Source organism: Typopeltis vanoorti, chromosome 13 (genome assembly GCF_054136105.1).
Source record: "Typopeltis vanoorti isolate ZY-2024b chromosome 13, IOZ_Tvanoo_1.0, whole genome shotgun sequence".
Lineage (NCBI taxonomy): Eukaryota > Metazoa > Arthropoda > Arachnida > Uropygi > Thelyphonidae > Typopeltis > Typopeltis vanoorti.
This window is the reverse complement of record NC_143561.1, coordinates 49,890,054-49,910,627: the sequence shown is the minus strand read 5'-3', so window position 1 is coordinate 49,910,627 and position 20,574 is coordinate 49,890,054. Positions and strand designations below refer to the sequence as shown.

Sequence of the window (20,574 nt, the reverse complement as noted above, 5' to 3'; positions counted from 1 at the left end):
AGAGCTCATACAATCTGTTCTTCTGAGTCCCTTCTGTTGGAAGAATTAAATACAAATCATGTTCACTACAATAATGGATTTAACAAAACTACCATCTGGAAAATTATCAATAGATACCATATCTCAACCAGACCAAAATCTGATGCGACTGAGACATGAGCAAGTAAACACATGTTCATGTTCTGAGTGTTGTAACATAGGATGAAATATACTGGAGTTTAATAAATTCTAATTTTCTACATGTCAGCCATTATAAAAATATAACAGGCCAAAGATATTGTTACTACCTGAATTGAAAGATCTTCATAAAGACCCTGAATTTTTATTTTTCCGCCAAAAACTGCTTGTGAAAGACTAATAGTTGCATCTGTATGTATATCTGCTCCATCCCTTTTAAAATAACTACTTGGGGTAACCTAAAATTACAGCAAAATATTATTTATTGTACATAAAGACGATCTTATCAACTGTTCAGCTAATATTTATTACCAAATATTTATATAAATATAAATTTATTTAATAATTCATTTAGTAAATATATTTATCACTTACCAAACTACTAAATAACTTAGATATTAAAAAGTCATCTGGTCCTGATGACATCTCTCCAACTCAAACATTGTGCTCTAGAGCTAACACCTGTCCTGCATTGTCAGCACAATCTATTATACATATCTGGCACTTATCACAATGCAATGGAAGCAATCTCATATCCATCCTATTTCAAAAAAAGCAATATAAGTCTGCAGTCAAACTTTCTTTCTTAATCCTCATCTTTTACCTTTTGTGGCGTCAAGATTTTTTATTCTTACAACCACAACCATCTCAAGGATAAGGTGGTTGGCCCTATGACTCCTGGTCTGTTATGTTTGTAGATGTGTGTGTTCACGGACTGTGTCCTGGGGGGATGAAAAACCAGAGTTTCCGGGTGAAAAAATCCACTACCTCCATATGAGACTGCCTAACTCACCTTTCATCGAAAGAGATCAGATAAAGGTTCCGCACATCACTGACGGGAATTGAACCCAGGTCTTTCCAACCAAAGGGCTTTGTCTATAACAACAGTGCTATGGAGGCTCCCACCATCAAACTACTGACCAAATGTTATTACCTCAGTTCTCTACAAAATATTGGAGAAAGTCATCAATAGCCTTCCACAACTTAGAAGCCCATCAGTTAATCATCAACCACCAGTATGGGTTCCACCATTCAAGATCTACAGCTTACATCACCCATCACTGGACACATGTCATAGAAAGGTTTGTAGGAACTTGTGCTGCTATCCTCAACATTCTTAAAGCTTTCAACCATGTGTGGTATTGTGGTCTGCTTGACAATCTGCCATCTTCTGTAACTGGGTAGCCAGCTTTCTCTTTGGTCAATTCTCTGCAAGTCATGGTAGATGATGCCCTCTGTTCAAACTTCACGATCAATACTGGAGTGCCTTGAGGCCCTGTCTTATCACCTACTCTCTTTCCCCTGTTCATAAATGACCTATCCTATTCACAATCACCACTAATCCTACCTGCAGTTTTGCAGACAATAGTACTCTCCACTCTTCATTTGACAAACTATGCAGTACCCTGACACTCCAGGCTATAAGATCATCAACAACCAATGCTTTAAACTTTGATCTACATACTATTCTCTAATGAGGAGAGGCCAATCTTATGTTCAATGCCACCAAAACAATCTTGCCTTTTCTCTCCAAAATAGATCACCTCACTTACTCTTCCCCTCAGTAATACAAAAATCACCAGACAAGATCAGATTTCTCTGCTTGGACTAAAGTTTACCTCCAGTTTCTCTTGGCACAAACACATCACATCAACAGTCTCCTCTGCATCCCAAAAACTAGGCATTTTCTTTCATTCAAAAGGCTATTTTAGACCCAACCAACTCTTAACTATATGCAAATCCCAAATTCACTTGTGCTTAGAATACTGCTCACATGTTTGGAGTGATGCACCTAAGTTTTGCTTAGGTGTATCTCCAGTGCTCGTGTATGAAGTGTGTGGCATTGTCATCCATAAAAATTAATTCTTATGAAGAACTTCGTTGCACTATCATTCACTAGTCATAGTCTCTTTTTTTTCTAGCATTTGTAGCTCGGTGTATCCGTTAAACATAACATCTCCCCACACTATTACCCCAGCACCCCCATATCTATCCCTTTCAAGAACATTCTTCTGATGGTAAGCAGTACAACTTTCACACCAGATGTCATCTAGAATCAGAAGAAAGACTAAAACAACGCATCTGTAAAGACTACATTAGCCCACTGGTGTCTTGTCCAATTTTTACGGATACAACACTACTGAAAACATGCTCTATAATGAGCTGTGGATAAAGGGATGCAGACTACAGGCCTACCTGTTGCAGATGTCTTGCCACAGTTTGTTAAGATATCCATGTACCTGTGCTTGAAATGAGCTGACTTGCAAGCTGAACTGCTGTGGTGCATTGATTATGTCTTGCTGTTTTAACCAAAAATCTGTCTTCATGCTCTGTGGTAGAGCAAGGGAAACCTCTTTGCAAACATCTGGAACAAATTCCTTGGTTTGAAATGCTGCCTAGAACCTGGATACAATGCTAAGTGAGATTCCAAACTCTCTGGCAATATTAGTAATTTTGTAGCCTTCTTCAAGCTTTCCAACATGAAATAATCTAGATGATGTCTTCAAGATATCCAAGTTTACAGCTTTATTCCTTCATGAAAAGAACTTCCTTCAAATACAATTCACTTAGTGCAGCCTTTTGCCTTTTATCCTGTTGAGTGCTACCATGACCCCTTTGCATGTGATTTGAAAATTTGAATGTGTACCCACTTTCTACTCGATATTGTCTGTTATACAAATTGCCACAAGCTGATTCATCTGAATTTGTGGTTGTAATCTTCAGAAATAGTGTTCGTTCTTAGGTTTTAGACACCAGTGTATTAGGCAATGGTGGAATTGCTGGCCTTAGCTAAGGATCAGATATCATATCAACTATTTGAATATAAGTAAGAGAAACTTGTATTCCAAACCTCTAACCCACCTATAGTACTAATGTAATATAGGTTTACCATCTCTTATGGGTGAGTTGTAATAATACAGTAATATTGGTATTACTGCATTATTTGTGGGCAGGAACAAAATTAAAAAAAAAAAAAATATATATATATATATATATATATATATATATATATCTTCTTCTTCTTCTTCTTCTGCAGCTTCTCCCACTTAAGTGGGGTCACTGTTTGTTATGAGTCTCCTCCACACCTTCCTGTCTTGGGCTGTCACCACATCCAAGTTCTTCATCTTCAAGTCCTCTTCTACCAGCTCCCTCCATCTCTTCTTTGGCCGCCCACGCTTCCGCCTTCCTTGCACATCCATCTGCATGACCCTTCTTCCCACATATTCGTCCTCCCTCCTCATCACATGACCAAACCATCTCAACCTTGCCTCCTGTATTTTCGCTCCTAAGTTCGTAACTTTCACTGTTCCCCTGACATAGTCATTTCTCAGATGATCCTTTCTGGTCACACCGCACATCCACCTAAGCATTCTCATCTCTGCTACTTCCATCCTGCTAATGTTATTTTTCCTCAGGGCCACAATTTCTATAGCATATGTCATAGCTGGCCTCACTACTGACCTATAAATTTTGCCTTTCAGATTGATCGGCACCCTCTTATCGCATAACACTCCAGCCATCTCCCTCCAGTTCCTCCAACCTGCTTGTATCCTGCATCCCACTTCCTTCTCACCTCCTCCATCTTCTTCCACTGTCGAACCTAAGTATCTAAAGTCTCTCACCTTCCTGATGACATTTCCTTCCAGCTCCAGGTCTGTCTCCTGGCCACCGCCCACTGCGCAACACATATACTCTGTCTTACTTCTGCTCAGTCTCATACCTCTCTCTTCCAGTACTTTTCTCCATCTTTCCAGTTTAGTTTCCACTTCTTCTCTTGAATCTACACACAGCAAGATGTCATCTGCATACAACATTGTCCAAGGTGCATCTTCTCTCACCTCCTCTGTTACCACCTCCATCACAATATTAAACAGAAACGGACTTAATGCTGACCCTTGATGCAAGCCAACTGTTACTTGAAAAATTTCTGTCTGTCCCAAACAGGTCTGAACACTTGTCTTCACATTTCTGTACATTTCCTGCACCAACCTGACATATTTCTCCGGTACCTTCTTCTCCCTCAGACACCTCCAGACTTCTTGCCTTGGCACTCTATCGTATGCTTTCTCCAGATCAATAAATACCAGATGCAGCTTCATCTGTCGTAACCCAAAGATAGCATCTGTTGTTGATCTACCAGGCATGAAGCCAAATTGTTCCTTTGCAATCTCCACCTCCTCCCTCAATCTACCATCAAGAACCCTTTCTAGGATCTTCATTGTGTGGGACATCAACTTTATTCCTCTGTAATTTTTACATTCTTGTGCATCCCCTCTACCCTTGTAGATGGGAACAAGAGTACTCTCCCTCCATTCCTCGGGTATATTTTCCTGTTGGCAAACTTTCATGAACAGGTCCCACAGCAGGTCAATTCCCTCTTCCCCCAGTGCCTTCCATGCCTCCACTGGAATTCTGTCGGGGCCCACCGCTTTTCCATTCCTCATCCTCTTCATGGCCTCCGTCACTTCCATTCTACTGATGTTCTGCACCATCCCCTCAGAAGGCTGCCCATCTCCTCAGTGAGTCCTTGCATTTTCCTCATTCAGAAGTCCCTCAAAGTATATTTTCCATCTGTTTCTTATGTCCATATCCCTCCATAATACTCTTCCTTCAGCATCTTTGATCTGCCTCACATGTAAGATGTCCTTAGCTGCTTTATTTCTACACTTCGCTAGTTGGTAAATTTTTCTCTGTCCTTCCTTTGTTTCTAATTGATCATACAGATCTTGATATGCCATGGCCTTCGCCTGTGCCACAACTCTCTTGGCTTCTTGCTTTCTCTGTTTGTACACCTCTCTGTCCTCTTCCACTCTTGACTCATCCCACTTCTGCTTTGCCTTCCTCTTAGCTGTCACTGCCACTTGTACATCATTATTCCACCACCAACCCTCCTTCTGCTCTCTAATCTTTCCAGATGTCTCACCAAGCACCTCGATTGCACAGCTCAGGATTACTTTTGAATTATGTTTCCACCAATCTTGTACACTTTCTAGTCCATCCGAAATCCTCTCTAACACTCTCTCCCTAAAACGATTCCTCACACTCTCTTCTTTTAAGCGAAACCACTTAATTGTCTTCATCCCATGGCAACCAGAAGTTCTTATCTTCGATCTTATTTTAAAGTCTGCGCACAGCAGTCGGTGTTGTTGTGCTACTTGATCTGTTGGAATTACCTTACAATTTGTCACAACCTTAAGATGTTTTCTTCTAGTCAAAATGTAGTCAATTTGTGAGCTGTTGTTACCACTTCTAAATGTTATCAAATGTTCTTTCCTCTTGAAGAAAAACGAGTTCACAATTGCCAGATCAAATGCTACTGCAAAGTCCACAACCCTCTCTCCTTCCTGGTTCATCATTCCCACTACGTGGCCACCATGCACCCTTTCACAGTCTCTATTCTGTCTTCCTATGTGCCCGTTCAAGTCTCCTCCGACAATCACTATCTCATTTTCTTCCAATTCCCTCATTTCTTCATCTAACACGTTCCAGAACTCATCTTTTTCCTCTGCTGTACAGCCAACTTGCGGGGCATATACACATAATACGACCACCCGCTCTTCTCCAAGACCCAATTTCATTCGCATGATCCTGTCGTTCCTTCTACCCACGTCTGGTACTTCACCCTTCATTCTGCCACACACCACAATTCCTACACCATTTCTTCCCTCGTTATTCGCTCCAGAGTAGAACAATTTATATCCATCTCCCAGTTCCTTTGCCTTTCCCCCTTTCCACCTTGTCTCCTGCACACATAAAATGTCCAACTTCCTCTTCCTCATCATGTCTGCCACCTCTCTTCCCCTTCCAGTCATGCTTCCAACATTCAGTGTTCCCACTCGCAACATCCTCTCCACCTGCTGGGCTCGCTTCGTTAACCGCACCCGCCCTTGATGCGGTAGCCCTCGTCCACTTCTCACAGCTGTAGGGCAATGTGGCTGCGCATCGCTTAAGGGGTACGCCCTAGCCCTTATATCATTTTCTCTTCGACTCATAATCATAGTTTGAGTTGGCACTGAAGTTTTACGACCGGATGCCCTTCCTGACATCAACCCTCGCATTTATCCGGGCTTGGGACCGGCACCTATTGAGGCTAGCTTGCCTCCTTCGGTGGCTGCATAAGACGAAATGACTTAGCAAGATAGGAAAGACTCACCCCTAGCCCTCGAATACTCTAATAGCATCAGGGGGAAGGAGCAAGGAGAGGAGAAAGAAGCAAAGAAAGAAGAGGAGGGACCAGTCTACAGAATAATATAACAGATATATATTACATGAAGTAAGGCATGGTCCAGCATCAGGTACCTCGGGTTTGCCATGCCCGTACTCACTAAAGTGAGCCCTTGAGAAATATATATATATATATATATATATAAAATAAAAAAAATCAAAGTGAAAGCAAGGAGATTTCGAATCTTAGAGAAGATTAAAAATAAGAGATTCAAGATTGTGTATTTTCTAAACACACTGCAGAAATATGGAAATGCTCACTATGGTGGAAAGAATTAGAAAGTGAATGTTTTGGTAGTTGAGATGATTAATGGTTACTGATTTCTGAGTTTTGAAATGAGATTCAAAGTAAAAAAAAAAATTACATTTCCTTTAAAAATATCCTTCTAAAAAAAATTTCCTTCTAAAGAAAAGATGCATGTGTTAATTTTACAGATATGTTCAAATTATTTACTGATAATTGTGAAAATTTCCAAATTTTCACAATTATCAGAAAAGCATTCTTTTTTAACCATAAAACATACCAATGCTGTGTTTAAATAACATTTTCCCAAGTAGATAAATTAAGTTAATTAAAGAATATGAGAGTAGATTACCTTGAAAGTCACAAAAAGCTCCTTGTTGTCTACATGCACTCTTACTGTCTGTCCATTTTCCACACCTTTTGAATATATAAAAAAAAAAAAAAAAAAAAAATTCCATTATCTAGTCTACCTCAAGTATCATGATTAAAATTAATTTTTTTTATATACTATTTCATATTTTTAACTATTTATAATTATACTGACTTTTTTAACTGAGACTACTGAAGTGTACAATATTTACAATATTAATTACATTATTAACAGAAATAAGAATTAGAAGCACAATAAAAATAATTGAGATTTCGTTGTTATACTTCTGCTAATATACCCTTTTTTGTGTCCATTAGTAGGAAAGGCCAGGTGTGAATTACATTATGATGTGAGGGAACTTAATAACGGATTAGCAAGTTTATCATGGACATTGCATGGTTTCCCTCATTAGGTTATTTATATGGTATATGAATATTATTTCAAGAATAACCTCATGATTTGAATGACATGTAAATATGAAACATAAAATGGTTAATATATTTCAGCAATATGGAAAGGATCTGTCGAAAGCAATCAAATAATAAATTTCTCTCTCTTAGGTTAATATCTTTGCAAATGCAAAATGAATTGATCCCTGTTACTGTTTATAAATAAATAAATTTCAGGATTAAATATCTGTCCAGTAAACAACATATTCTCTTCCACTAATTATTAAAAAAGTGACACCAATACCAGGTCTTCTTGGCATGCAGACAAATTGCTTTTATTTGTATTCCTTGATTAATAATAAAATCTTACTATTATATGTTACACTAAATTTTAAAATCATCCTCTTACATTAATATCTTCTTCTGCATAGAAAAAGTATAATTTACATCTAGATACTACCATTAATATTCAAATTTATAAGAAGGAATTAAGAATAACAACAACATATTACGGAGCGGTAATCAAATAATAACAGAAAATTCTCAAATGCACTACCTTAGTAACTAGATGTAAGACAACTAAAATAGTTAATATTTTCCTAACTGAAGAAATACACATGCATGTGCACATGCACACACAAAAGATTAGCAGATTTAAAAAGTACTATCTCCCATAAAGGGGAAACAGATGTAGTCCAGATCTGTTTAAGTTAGGCCAATGGAATAATGTTTCACATTTCTTTATAGATATTCTATATGGAAACGACTTTTATGAAGGATTATTGTCTTGTTCCAGTGAATTCTATGTTTAGAGGAGATAGTATGCTCAGTAAGTCCAGACTTACTTTCTAAGCCTTGTGTTTTTCAAGACAATCTTCTAATTTGTCCAAAATAAGGTAAGCCACAAGAGCAAGAAATCTGATGGACAGCTGGAAAACCAAGAAGCAGAAGCTTATCCTTATATGTGAGAAAGATGGAGATTTTCCCAATGGGTGATAAAAATGCTCAGTGGTTTTAAAATTTTTGCTATGCATTCAGAAATGCTTTGCACAATAAGGGATAAGAATGCAAGTTATTTCATCTGGATTAGAAGAGACAGAGATTCCATAACTGTTAAATGCTTTTGTGAGAAGGAATCATTAAAACCATTTGATAAGAAGATAATTTAATATGTAATTCTTTCAATAAAAGTTCATCATAAGAACACAATGAGCATGATAAGGTCTTAATAGTTGCAGCTTTTTGAGTAGGATGGTGGTGAGAATCAACATGGATATAGTGGCCTATATGCGTCTTCATCTTAAAAACTGTAAGCTGCCATCTGGTTGATGAAAAATTAAATCTAAAAAGGCTATTTGGTTATCTATTTTTCTAAAATGAACTGGATTGTAGGATGAAGAGCATTTATTTTGGAAAGAAAGTGCCATTCCAAATTACAAACACATCATCCACATATCTATACCAATGACCACATCTAAGAGAAATATTATCAAAGAGACGATGTTCGAAGTGTTCTATGAAGAAATTGACAATGAAATAAACTGCCCATAGCTGCTCCTTCAATTTGTTGATATTTGCTTTGAAAGATGAAATAATCAGAGTGCATAACAAAATCAATTGGAAATTCTTGTTGGAATAATTCATTCTAATAAAGGAATATTAGTAAATAATGACACAACATCTAAACTGATCATAACACTGGAAGGGCCTAGTTAATTTTTTTCGTCTCCCCAGTTAGGAAAATATGGACCATTTCAGTTGACTTACGCTACTATGGTGGAGCTTTTTAGAATTTTTCTGTTATTGTTTGTCAGTTCTGTAATTCTGTACCAAAGATGCATAAGAAACATAGGTGAAAATTCTATAAATAAATAAATTTTAACATGAGTTTTCCTCCGTTTGTATACTTTTGTTGCTATTATTATGCCACCTCATAGTATTCAAGTATTGTAATAGGCTTTGCCCGTTCTTGAGGAATGTCTTGATACCAATGTCACGTCAGTAACAGTGTTGCATTTCTCATGTATAAGTAGCAAATGGTGTATTGCCATTTTATTACAATACTCTCCATCAGAGATATTTGTACTATGTATTTTCAGTGGATTGTAAAATATATCTGAAAGTATTGCAATACAATAGCAATGCACCATTTTGCCACTCGTATATGAAATTCTAGCATAAACATAGAAAAGTTTTTTTGTCCTTTTGTAAATGCAACTCTCACCCATGACATGCTGTAATTAGTACATTAGAAAGATGGAGTGGGCTACGGATTTTTTTTTTATATAGTTTATTTTTACAATTTTTTATTCATTTTTTTATATAGTCCAGAAACCGTGCTCTAAAGATCAAATAGAACTTTTTTTCCAGTCACTTCAGGTCCCTAATAAGGAAGTTGGTCTCACACTAGGAATTTCTTCTATCACTTATATGATATAAATGGGAAATTATATAGAGCAATATATAGTATATACTTAAGCTGTAAGTCAGCTACTAGAATTTGAAGATGATAAAGAAAGAAAAATAATATCTCCACCTGTTATTTTCATCATCTCTATGGATTACATTATTATTATTATTATGAAGAGAAACTTCCAGGGAGTCAGGTAATCACTGAGGAGGCCACATACTACACACACCAGCTATCATACTTATTTTTGAATTCATTCACGCTGCTGGTATTCACAACATCCAATGGCAATCATTTTTAACTATGTACCACCCTATGATAGGAAAAGTAGCCCTCACCCCCCTTCTTAGCAGCATTCATTCTCAGCTTCCAAGGGTGAACTCTTGTCCTTTCCCCACTCTCCATAAATTGAAAAATTCCATCAACTGAAATCTTGTAGGGGGTGCTTAAGGATCAAAGTTGTATAACTGAGAGACTTCCACATAGCCTTTAAAGGAATGCGGAGAACCGACCAGGGCTTCTGACCTAATGTCCAATCCTCACCTTCTCGTGGTGCACCCTGTTGGGTATCCACCTGGATACTGAATGAACGAGGATGGGCTGGTAATTTGGGATTTAGCCGACCAAATTGTATTCTTATTGGTTAAACCAAAATACAAAATGATTGTACAACATGACAAAATTTCATGCCGGTTGGGGCATCACCCGGTTAAACAAGGCCCCTGTTGTTTTCGCCAGGGAACCAGGGCGAACAGCGAAAAGTCAGCTACTGGAACAAACCCTAAACCACACTCCAACTCAACATCACCAGAGTTAAAGATCGGTACTATCAACATAAGAAGCCTGAATGGCAAAGAAATGGAGCTAGCTGAGGAATTAGATAAGTACCAGATCGACATAATAGGGTGACTGAAACAAAAAAGACAAAAACTGGTGAGATCTTTCTGAGCAATAAATACAAAGTGTTATATTCAGGCACTGACAATCAAGGAAAAGAAGGAGTAGCCATAGTATTCAACACAAAATACGAGGCTAATCTTCTTAAATGGCAGGCAGTCTCAAGTAGAGTAATATGAGCAAATATGAGAATGGGGAACTGGACAATGAGACTTATTTCTGCCTTTGGGCCCACAGAAGGCTCTACTAAGGTAGAAGTGGAAGAATTTTTTGAGGCTTTAGAAAAAGCAACTGACACAAGGAAAAAGGAAAAGTTGGTCCTTGTTGGGGATCTAAATAGCAGAGTAGGAAATCATTGTCAGACATACAAAAATATTTTGGGAAAATTTGGAGAAAAGAGCAAAGCTAATAATAATTGCAAATATCTGTTGGATTTCTGCTCAAGACATGGATTGGTTATTACTAACACCATGTTCCAACATAAAAATGTGCACAAATTCACATGGAGAGAAGAGGCAAGTAATAAGAAAAGTCTCATTGACTATGTTATTGTTGATAGTGATGTTTTCTCCCTGGTGCAGGAAACCAGAGTGTACAGAGGATTTGAAATTGGAAGCGATCACTATTTAGTCTTGAGGGGGATAAAATTGAAATTCATATTGAAAACAATAACATGTAAGAAAGTTTTAAAGTGAATAAAAGTTGAGCAACTCTCAGATGTGAACTGTAGACTAAAATACACAAAGTTTATTGAAGAAAAAATGAAAGAGTTTGAGAACAGGAACCAAACCTTGTCAATTCAGCCAGATGCATGTGGTGAGGTTGTCTGCAAGGATAGAAAAATCAGAACTCCATGGTGGACACAGGAAGTTAAAGAGGCAGTGACGGAAAAGAAGAAAGCATATCAAAAGTTCCTGGCAAATAAGTATGCTTGTGCTCTTAGAGAATACAGAGACAAATGTAAGAAAGCCAAACACTGTGTAAAACTAGCTAAACAAAAATCATGGGAGAACTTTGGCAAGAACATAGAAAATAAATATCAAGAATGTGGCAAAATATTCTGGAGGTTGTTGAAGAAGCTTAGGAATGGAGCAAAGAGTGCTGTAAAAGGAGTTAGAGATGATAAAGGTGACATGAAAACAGGAGAAAAAATATCCTTTAAATATGGAGTAATTACTTTGAAAAACAGCTAAATGAAACAAGCAGTGATGACAGCTCAGTGATAAAAAACACTGACCAGGCATGCAGTCACGAATACATATCCATACTTGAAGTAGAAAAAAGCCATCAAAGGCTTGAAATGTGGAAAGGCAGCAGGAGTAGATGATATTCGACCAGAAATGCTGAAGTATGGTGGTATAAAAGTCTTACAGTGGCTGCACTGCATAGTTCAGAATGCCTGGACAGAGGGACGAATTCTCAGTGATTGGAGTAGATATTTCATAGTACCCATATATAAAAAGAGAAATAAAACTGAATGTGAGAATTACAGAGGTGTATCCCTACTGAGTGTTCCTGGTAAGATATATGCAAGTATACTTGAGAAGAATTGTGGAAGAAAAGCTTGGTGAAGAACAAGCTGGATTCAGGTCAAATAGAGGCTACCAGGATCAGATCTTCACTTTACGACAAATAGTTGAGAAAGCATTTAATATAACAAAGATCTGTATTTAAGTTTTGTCGATTTGGAAAAGGCATATGACAAGGTGCCAAGAGAGAAGCTATTCAATATGCTACAGTTATATGGTGTCAATGGGGCTTATATCAACAATACTTTGTCTTTATTAGAGTTGTAAGTTTGCAGTTAGAATTGAAGAAAGTACAGGAAGATGGTTTAATGTTAAATCTGGTGGTTTGAGACAGGGATGTACATTATCCCCTCTGTTATTCATTATCAATATGGATCACATTATGAAGGTAAGTGGAATTAAACCTGATATCAAAATAGGAGATGTTAATGGCAGCTCTTTGTTTTATGCAGACGATGTTATACTTCTAAATAAATCCGCTACAAGTCTGCAAGATTCTCTGACTAAATTGAATAACTGTTATAATAGATATGGTATGAAGGTCAGCAATAAAAAGACAAAGACAATGGATATAGGAAGAATCACTGAAAATGTCAATTGTGTTGTGAATGGAGAACATCTGGAACAAGTAAAACATTTCAGCTACTTAGGCACGATTTTTAGTGAAGATGTAAATTAAATATGGAAATAGACAACAGAATCAACAAAGCTGGAATGGTAGGAAGTCAAGTGAATAAATTTATATGGAATAAGAGAGAAATTAGTCAAAACTTTAATTAGCTGTATACAAGACAGTATTCAAACCAATTTTAACCTATGGATCTGAGAGCTGGGTTAGAAATAAAACACTTGACCAAAGGCTAGAGACCACAGATATGAGAGTCCTGAGAAAAGATTAGAGGGGTGAACAGATGTCATCAGTGGCAATGTCATATTAAAAACGAGGATATTAGGAAAGAACTTAATATTGTTAGCATCCAGGAATGTGTTAGCAGAGCTAATCTCAGGTGGTATGGTCACTTAAACAGAAAGGGAGAAGAAAAAAGATTAGCAAAACAAGTGTTCTTTGCCAGGTTTGCAGGAAAAAGACCCAGAGGAAGACCAAAATATAGGTGGATTGATACAGTAAAAAGTGCCTTAGAAGAGAGAAATATAAGATCTGATAATATTGAAGTCTTGAGAGGTAACAGATTGATTTGCAGGAAAATTGTGGATAGAAAGTTAGTAATGGTGTAAATTTTTCATGACTTGAGGGTACATATCAGGAATTTGATGATGATGATATTTGAAATATGGCTTTATTCAGTCGGCTACAAACAATTTTTCCAAAACCTTCACATCACCACTCCTGAGATACTAATTGGTCGATAGTTGGATACATCAATCTTTGCACCACCCTTATGCAATGGAATTACCATACATTCTTTCCATTCCTGCAGAATCTTTCCTGTTCTGAGACTCATATTAAACAGCTTGGTCAAAGGAATAGCCGGATCAGCTCTTTTAGCACATACTGATATCCCCTATTGCTGAATTCTTATTCAGTTTGTGCAACATCTCTAATACCTCATCCTCATACACCTGAATTTCTTCATCCAGTGAAGAGGTAGCAGTGAGCTGAATGTCACATATACCAGGTTGATAGCCTTTAACAAAATGGCACTTAGTTGAACAACCTCTTCTGCATCTGTAACCCTCATGCCATCTGCATTTAGAAGAGTTATTCTTTCATATTAGTTCTTTCTTTTACTTGCAGCATATTGATAGAATTCTTGTAGGTTGTCTTTAGCACACAGAGCCAGTTTCTTTTCATACTCAGACTTTGCTTTCTCTACAACAGTTGTGACTATTCTAGCCTGCTGCTTATAATATTCATAATGCACATCATCGTTATACACACGGTATTCCTTCCACATCACAATTTTCGTATGAATCTCTTGCTTAATAAGATTACACATCCATTTGACTCCTACCCTATTTATTTTTCAAACTCTCAGGACACACTCTGATATCACATCATTTAAGTATTGTTTAAATGCTTCACATGCACTGTCAATATTCTTTCCATCCATCAACCGATCCCATTCCACTGAACACAGTATACTCTTCAGTTGGTCATAATTTCCTGCTTTGTAGTTCAGCATGTAGCCTTTTCTGAATGGAACATTCAAAAACTTAGTCACTTCCCAAGTGAATACTGCATGATTAATGTCACGAACTGGAGGCAGGTGTTATGTCTTCCTATTTTATCGTGTTCCTTGTTTGTTATTATTTATTATTAACGTTATCTCGTCCTTGTGCTAATCGATTTACTTTAATTCTGACTTAGACTGACTACCCTCAAAATCCTATCTTAACACAGGCTATGGTGCTAGACTCAGAAGGCTATCTATCAACTTGGCCGAATACTTAGAGTAACCATGTGTATTGAACACTCGGACAAAGGGCCTATCTCTTTGTTGGTCATAATTCAGTTGTTTCCCCGAGAGATACTGGTAAATTTTTTTGTTCCGCTGCACCAGCCAATATCCTTAGGTTAGGAGGAATCCTTAACCAGGGAACTTCTCTCAGAAATTATACAGAGGTGATTATCCTAACGCTTATCCCTCAGCACCTAATTATCTAAACTAATTACACTCAATGATGCTTGCAATCATGGCCTATATATTCAATTATACCCCATATTAGGTTCCGAATTTTATGAGTGATGAGTTGAATTCAGGCACAGGCTATTTTTAGGTTAAAACATAAAGCACATTTTATTAAGATCACTAACTTGTACATAGTTACATTCATTCTCACCATTAGATTCAAGTCAGACTCAGGTGAGGAGCTATTATTGATATTTTGAACTTAATTGGAAATCTAACATAAGCTCCTTCACAATTTCACTTAACTGACTGTACACAATACATAATATCAAACTCTAATCTTCATAATTTATCCTATCAAGCTATGCCACAAGTTACAAATCATGATTATCACACTCTACCTAATTCACAATCTGAGACAAAGTTACTGATAGAGCTAAACCTTTGCAGTTAATGATAAATCATCACTTAAAGTTCCTTACTAGAATGTCCATTCACAATTAATACTTAACTGCAATTCACACATTTCACAGCAAAGGAGAATAAAACAGTACTTTACCAAGATAGTCCACATTCTGCATACGGTGCTAGGTGGTTCTCCTTCCTTGAAAACTGGGTCAGGAACATTGTAGAATTACCTTTACACACGTGGTCATACACGCCGTTCGTCTCGTCTGCCCCTTCAGCGGGGCTGGTGATCTGTCCACGCTGGTCTGGTTTCATTTGTTCTATTCCTCATCACCGTCTCAGCAGTCACGTACATGGGAACTATGGCTGCCGATATTGAACATTTACGGGCATCCTGTGTCCATCACAAGGCGAGATAGAATCGCTCGTCCGCGAAGGAAGATGAGTGTCGGGCGAAAGCGACGATCAAAAAAGCCAAAAAAAAGTAAGTCTTCTGCAAGGGGAGCAAACCCTTTTTATTTCACACCCTTAGCACCCTCTTTTCTTTTACGAATCTTCGCCTGACACTCATCTTCCTTTCTCGTTAGTCCAACCGGGTCACTGCGTCTCCTTAGGTTCGACTCTTCTGCAAATTCGAGCGTGAGCTGCTTTCCGATAATTTACACTGCTGCAAGCGTAATGCTCGCCCAAGCACCTTGAACTTTAGATTACATACGTTTCACATAGAACATAATATGGTCGTTACAACTTACTACAACATAATTCTCCACACAGAAAAACTTGACATAATGGATTTATGCTGCATCTTTACATAAAATATTCATTCTATATACTCTTTTCACAATCAGTATCTATACTAAAGCTCAAGTATCTCTTAATTGTTTTCTAATTGTTGTTGAATCCTGAATAAAATTCAAAAATGTATAGAATTTCCTATTCAAGATTCAACACAGGATAGTTACATCTTTAACCGAAACGCCCTCTGACACTATAATCAAATCTAACACTCTTTGACCTCGAGTTCCTTCTGTCACATGCTGCTTGAGGAAATTGTCTCGCAACAGCGCAATAAATGCATTTTCATTCTTCTCATGAGATTCTACTGCTACCCAATCAATATTCGAATAATTAAAATCTCCCATTATAATTACTCTTTTCGCACTCATCTTTTCTATTTGGTAATGCATTTCTTCATGACTAGCAACCGATCCACCAGGTCTGTAGCAACACTCCACTACGAGGGTGGTCTGAAAAGTTCTCAGCCTAAAAACGAAAAAACGAATTTATAATTTCAAAATTATTTTTATTTTTCAACATAATCTTCCTTGAGACTAATACATTTATTCCAGCGATGCTCCAGCGCCATTACCCCATCCCTGTAGTGGTTCTCAGTAAGATCTGCAAAGTACTCCTCTACAGCTGCATTCACCTCTTGATTCAAAGAAAAATGCTGACCAGCAAGGAAGAGTTTTGTTTTGGGAAGAGACAGAAGTCAGAGGAAGCCAGATCTGGGGAATATGGTGAATGTTCTAACAATTCATAGTGCAGAATTGTTATAATTTTTCCATTGCCAAAACACTTTTGTGGGCAGGTGCATTGTCCTTGATGAAAGATGATTTTTTTTTTTGTTCTGCAAACTGGGTCTTTTCTCATGGATTTTTTCTTCCAGTCTGGTTAAAAGATCGGAATAATATTTCTCAGTTATTGTTTTACCCTTTTCAAGAAAATTAATAAACAAAATGCTTTTAGCATCCCAAAACACTGATATCATGACCTTTCCTGCTGATGGAACCGACTTTGTCTTCTTTGGCGCTGAATAACCAGCTTCTGTCCACTGTTTTGACTGCTGTTTGGATTCTGGCATCCAAGTCTCATCCATAGTAATAAATCAATGCACAAAATCAGTTTTATTCTTGTTAAAACTCACCAAGCACTGTTCAGAGATTTTCACATGAGTGCATTTTCCATCTGCTGTAAGCAAGCGCGGAACCCATCTTGCGCAAAGCTTTTTCATATGCAATTCTTCATGCAATATATATCCTACACGTTCTTTTCAAATGCCTATAGTCACAGTAATTTCATGCACTTTGACTTGCCAGTCATCCAATACCATATCATGCACTTGATCAATGATTTCTGGTGTTGTTACACTTTTTGGACGTCCTTTACATGGATCATCTTCAAGGCTGGTACAGCCGCGTTTAAACTCGGTGGCCCATTTCTTAATTGTTGAAAATGAAGCAGAAGAGTGCACATAAACTTTCATGAACTTCAAATAAATTTCTTTTGGCATTAAACCTCCTTTTACAAAGGATTTATAACAGCACAATACTCAATTTTACCCATTTCAAGGAATATGGACAACACTTTTGTTTCAGACAGCTGTATAAAACAAACTACTTGATAAAATGACTTGCAATTTCACATTGATGCTTATGAGAGATGTGCCAACTTAGAAAAAAAATCTCTTGCCGATAGTGTTGCCATCTATGGTCGAGGCCAAGAACTTTTTAGACCACTCACGTAGCATACATACTCTAAAGCGGTGTTTCTCAAAGTGTGATATGCATACCCCCGAGGGTTACATGAAAGGTCTTCAAGGGGGGGGGGGGGGTACGTGGCAGTTTTCGGCTATGCACCATTAACACATTGAATCATTAAGAAAAGAAGAATTATTTGAAATGTATATATTTTTCAATTAATTATATATTATGTATGAATTCTCCTACTCAAATTGTGATAACTGCAACATTTGAATAGTTTGCAAATTTGCGGGCGATCACTTGCGAATCTTCATTCAGCTTCATATATGAACATTCATTGCAAGGCTGCAACAATGCGAAGAGCATATGATATTGACTGATAATAAAGTAATTATATGAATCAGTAGATGTAATTAAGACAGTTAAGCAGATATTAATCAATGTGCTTCATTATTTGATCATAATACAATTTTTTGTTAGTTAAAATAACGATTATTAGGTTTGTACTATTTTCAGAGATATAATTGCTTTAATAATGTACGGAAGTTATAATACCTATAATAAATATTATAATTATTTTAGTTTTCAAATTCTTAAGTATGAATCAGTGGTTAAAGACTGGATTTATAAAACAAACAAAAGAGAGCAATATAGCAGATGCAAGTAGCTGTAAGCAACAAGAAAATGTTGATATTGTATCTGGATCAAATAAAATTGATAAGGGTGTGTCGTCTGACATCTCAAAAGAACGAACTAGGAAGATGATGATAAACTTCGTAAGTACGATGTGAATTACTTGAAATGTGGATTTTCATGGATGGGAAATGAAGAGGAACCTATTCCATTATGTGTCATTTGTGGTGAAACTCTAAAAAATGAAAGCATGAAACGATCTAATTTAAATTGCTATTTTGAATCGAAATATAATGAATACAAGGACAAATATGTAGAATTTTTTCAAAATAAACTAAAAACGTTAAAAGAATCCCAAAAAATGATGTTGATTGTGTCAGGAGGTGAAAATATGAAGGCTTTAGAAACTTCATATCGTATGTCACTATTAATAGCAAAAAGTGGTGCAGCAGAAACAAGTGGTGAAACTTTGGTCAAGTCTGCAGCAAAAATAATAGCAGAAATTATGATCAGAGATAATGCAATAAGGTCTTTTGATTGGATTTGCCTTTCAAATAGTACTGTTCATCGAATCACTGAAATGGCTGAAAATATAAACAAACATTGTTATCTGATATACATAAAAGTCGTTATTATTCGTTGCAGGTCAATGAATCCACCGACATTACAAATATTGCAAATCTTCTAGTGTTCGTTAGGTACGAAAAAAAATCAAAAACTTCATGATGACCTTTTATTTAGCCAACCCTTGCCAGAACATTCAATAGGAGAAGAAATAATCAGCAAAATAAATACATTTATGCATCAAAACAAGCTTGATTGGAAAAGCTGTGTTGGAATAAGCACAGATGGAGCGAAATCCATGATTGGGTCTAAAAAAGGGCTTGTTTCAATTCAAGCTGTTGCACCAGATGTAAACTTGACACACTGCTGCATACACAGGGAGACTTTGGCTACATATATGACTAGGTCTACAGACCTAAGAAAAGCTCTGGATGAAGCTGTAAAAATCATAAATTATATTAAAGACCATCCTCTAAATGCCAGCCTCTTCTCTCAACTTTACGAAGAAATGGGAAGTAATCATACACAACTTCTTTTCCATAGTGGTGTTCGTTGACTTTCTCATGGAAAAGTCCTTACTCATTTATTTGAACTTTGGAATGAACTACAAGTTTTTCCTTGATGAAAATTTTGAATTGAAAAAACATTTACATACAATGGAACCTCGGTTATTGAACGCCTCTGTTCTCGAACAATTCGGTTCCTGAAACATATTTTCTGAACAAAAAATGCCCCGGTTTCTGAACAAAATTTCAGTTCCCGAACAGGCAAATGGCAACCATGTGCTGAGCTGTAAGGCGAGAAAGCGTCAGTTACGCGGCAGCCTTCATTCAGTGCAAACACCTGCTCGAATTTGCAGTGAGTTTTCTTGATTTTCTTTGTTTTTTTTTCATAAATTATTATTAATTAAGCCACCATGGGGCCGCAGAAGAATAGTGATAGCAGCAAAGCGAAAAAGTTGTTAGAACCGCAATAAAGATGAAAAAAGAAATCATATCCAAACATGAAAATAGTGTTCGTTTCTCAGATCTTGCTATGCAGTTTGTAATGGCGAAATCAACAATCTGTACAATACTCAAAAATAAAGAGGCGATCAATTTTGTTCTATATTTTATCTATTTATTGTGTTTATTCTTTTTATGTAACATTTTATGCATTTTCATTATGTTCATATACGATCTTATGCATGAAGTACTGTTGTAAAGGTTTAAATAAACAATTATGTGGGGTTCAGGAACGGATTAATCCATTTTAAATTAATTCTTATGGGAAAATGGTTTCAGTTTTCGAACAATTCGGTTTCCGAACAGCCTTCGGGAACGAATTAAGTTTGACAACCGAGGTTCCACTGTAAATGGAAATGGGCCAGTCACTTGCATACCTGGCAAACATATTTACTGTATTAAATAATCTTAATTTGTCTTTATAAGGCAAGGAAATTTCTATATTTCATGTCCAAGATAAAGTGAACGCCACATTGGCAAAGATGAAATTATGGCAAAAGCGGTTGGTAATGGAGAATTTGACACGTTTCCATTTCTTCATGAACTGCTCACAAATTGATAATGATGTGAAAATTACTATAATGCAGCATTTACAAAGGTTACAAATGAGTCTAGAAAAGTATTTCCCTGAATTGGACATTGAGTGGATA

At 36.8% G+C, this 20,574-nt stretch overlaps 1 protein-coding gene across 2 annotated transcripts in view; it reads right to left on the bottom strand.

Moving 5' to 3' along the window:
• LOC150100138 (dnaJ homolog l(2)tid, mitochondrial-like) overlaps window positions 1–20,574 on the bottom strand; it is a 149,140-nt gene that overhangs the window by 47,542 nt on the left and 81,024 nt on the right. For both annotated transcript variants that reach the window (XM_090402825.1, XM_090402824.1), the window contains exons 7-8: window positions 6,999–7,063; window positions 288–416 (exon numbers count right to left, since the gene is read on the bottom strand). In XM_090402825.1, coding sequence (XP_090258951.1) covers window positions 288–416; window positions 6,999–7,063 — 194 coding nt within the window. The remainder of the gene's footprint in view (window positions 1–287; window positions 417–6,998; window positions 7,064–20,574) is intronic.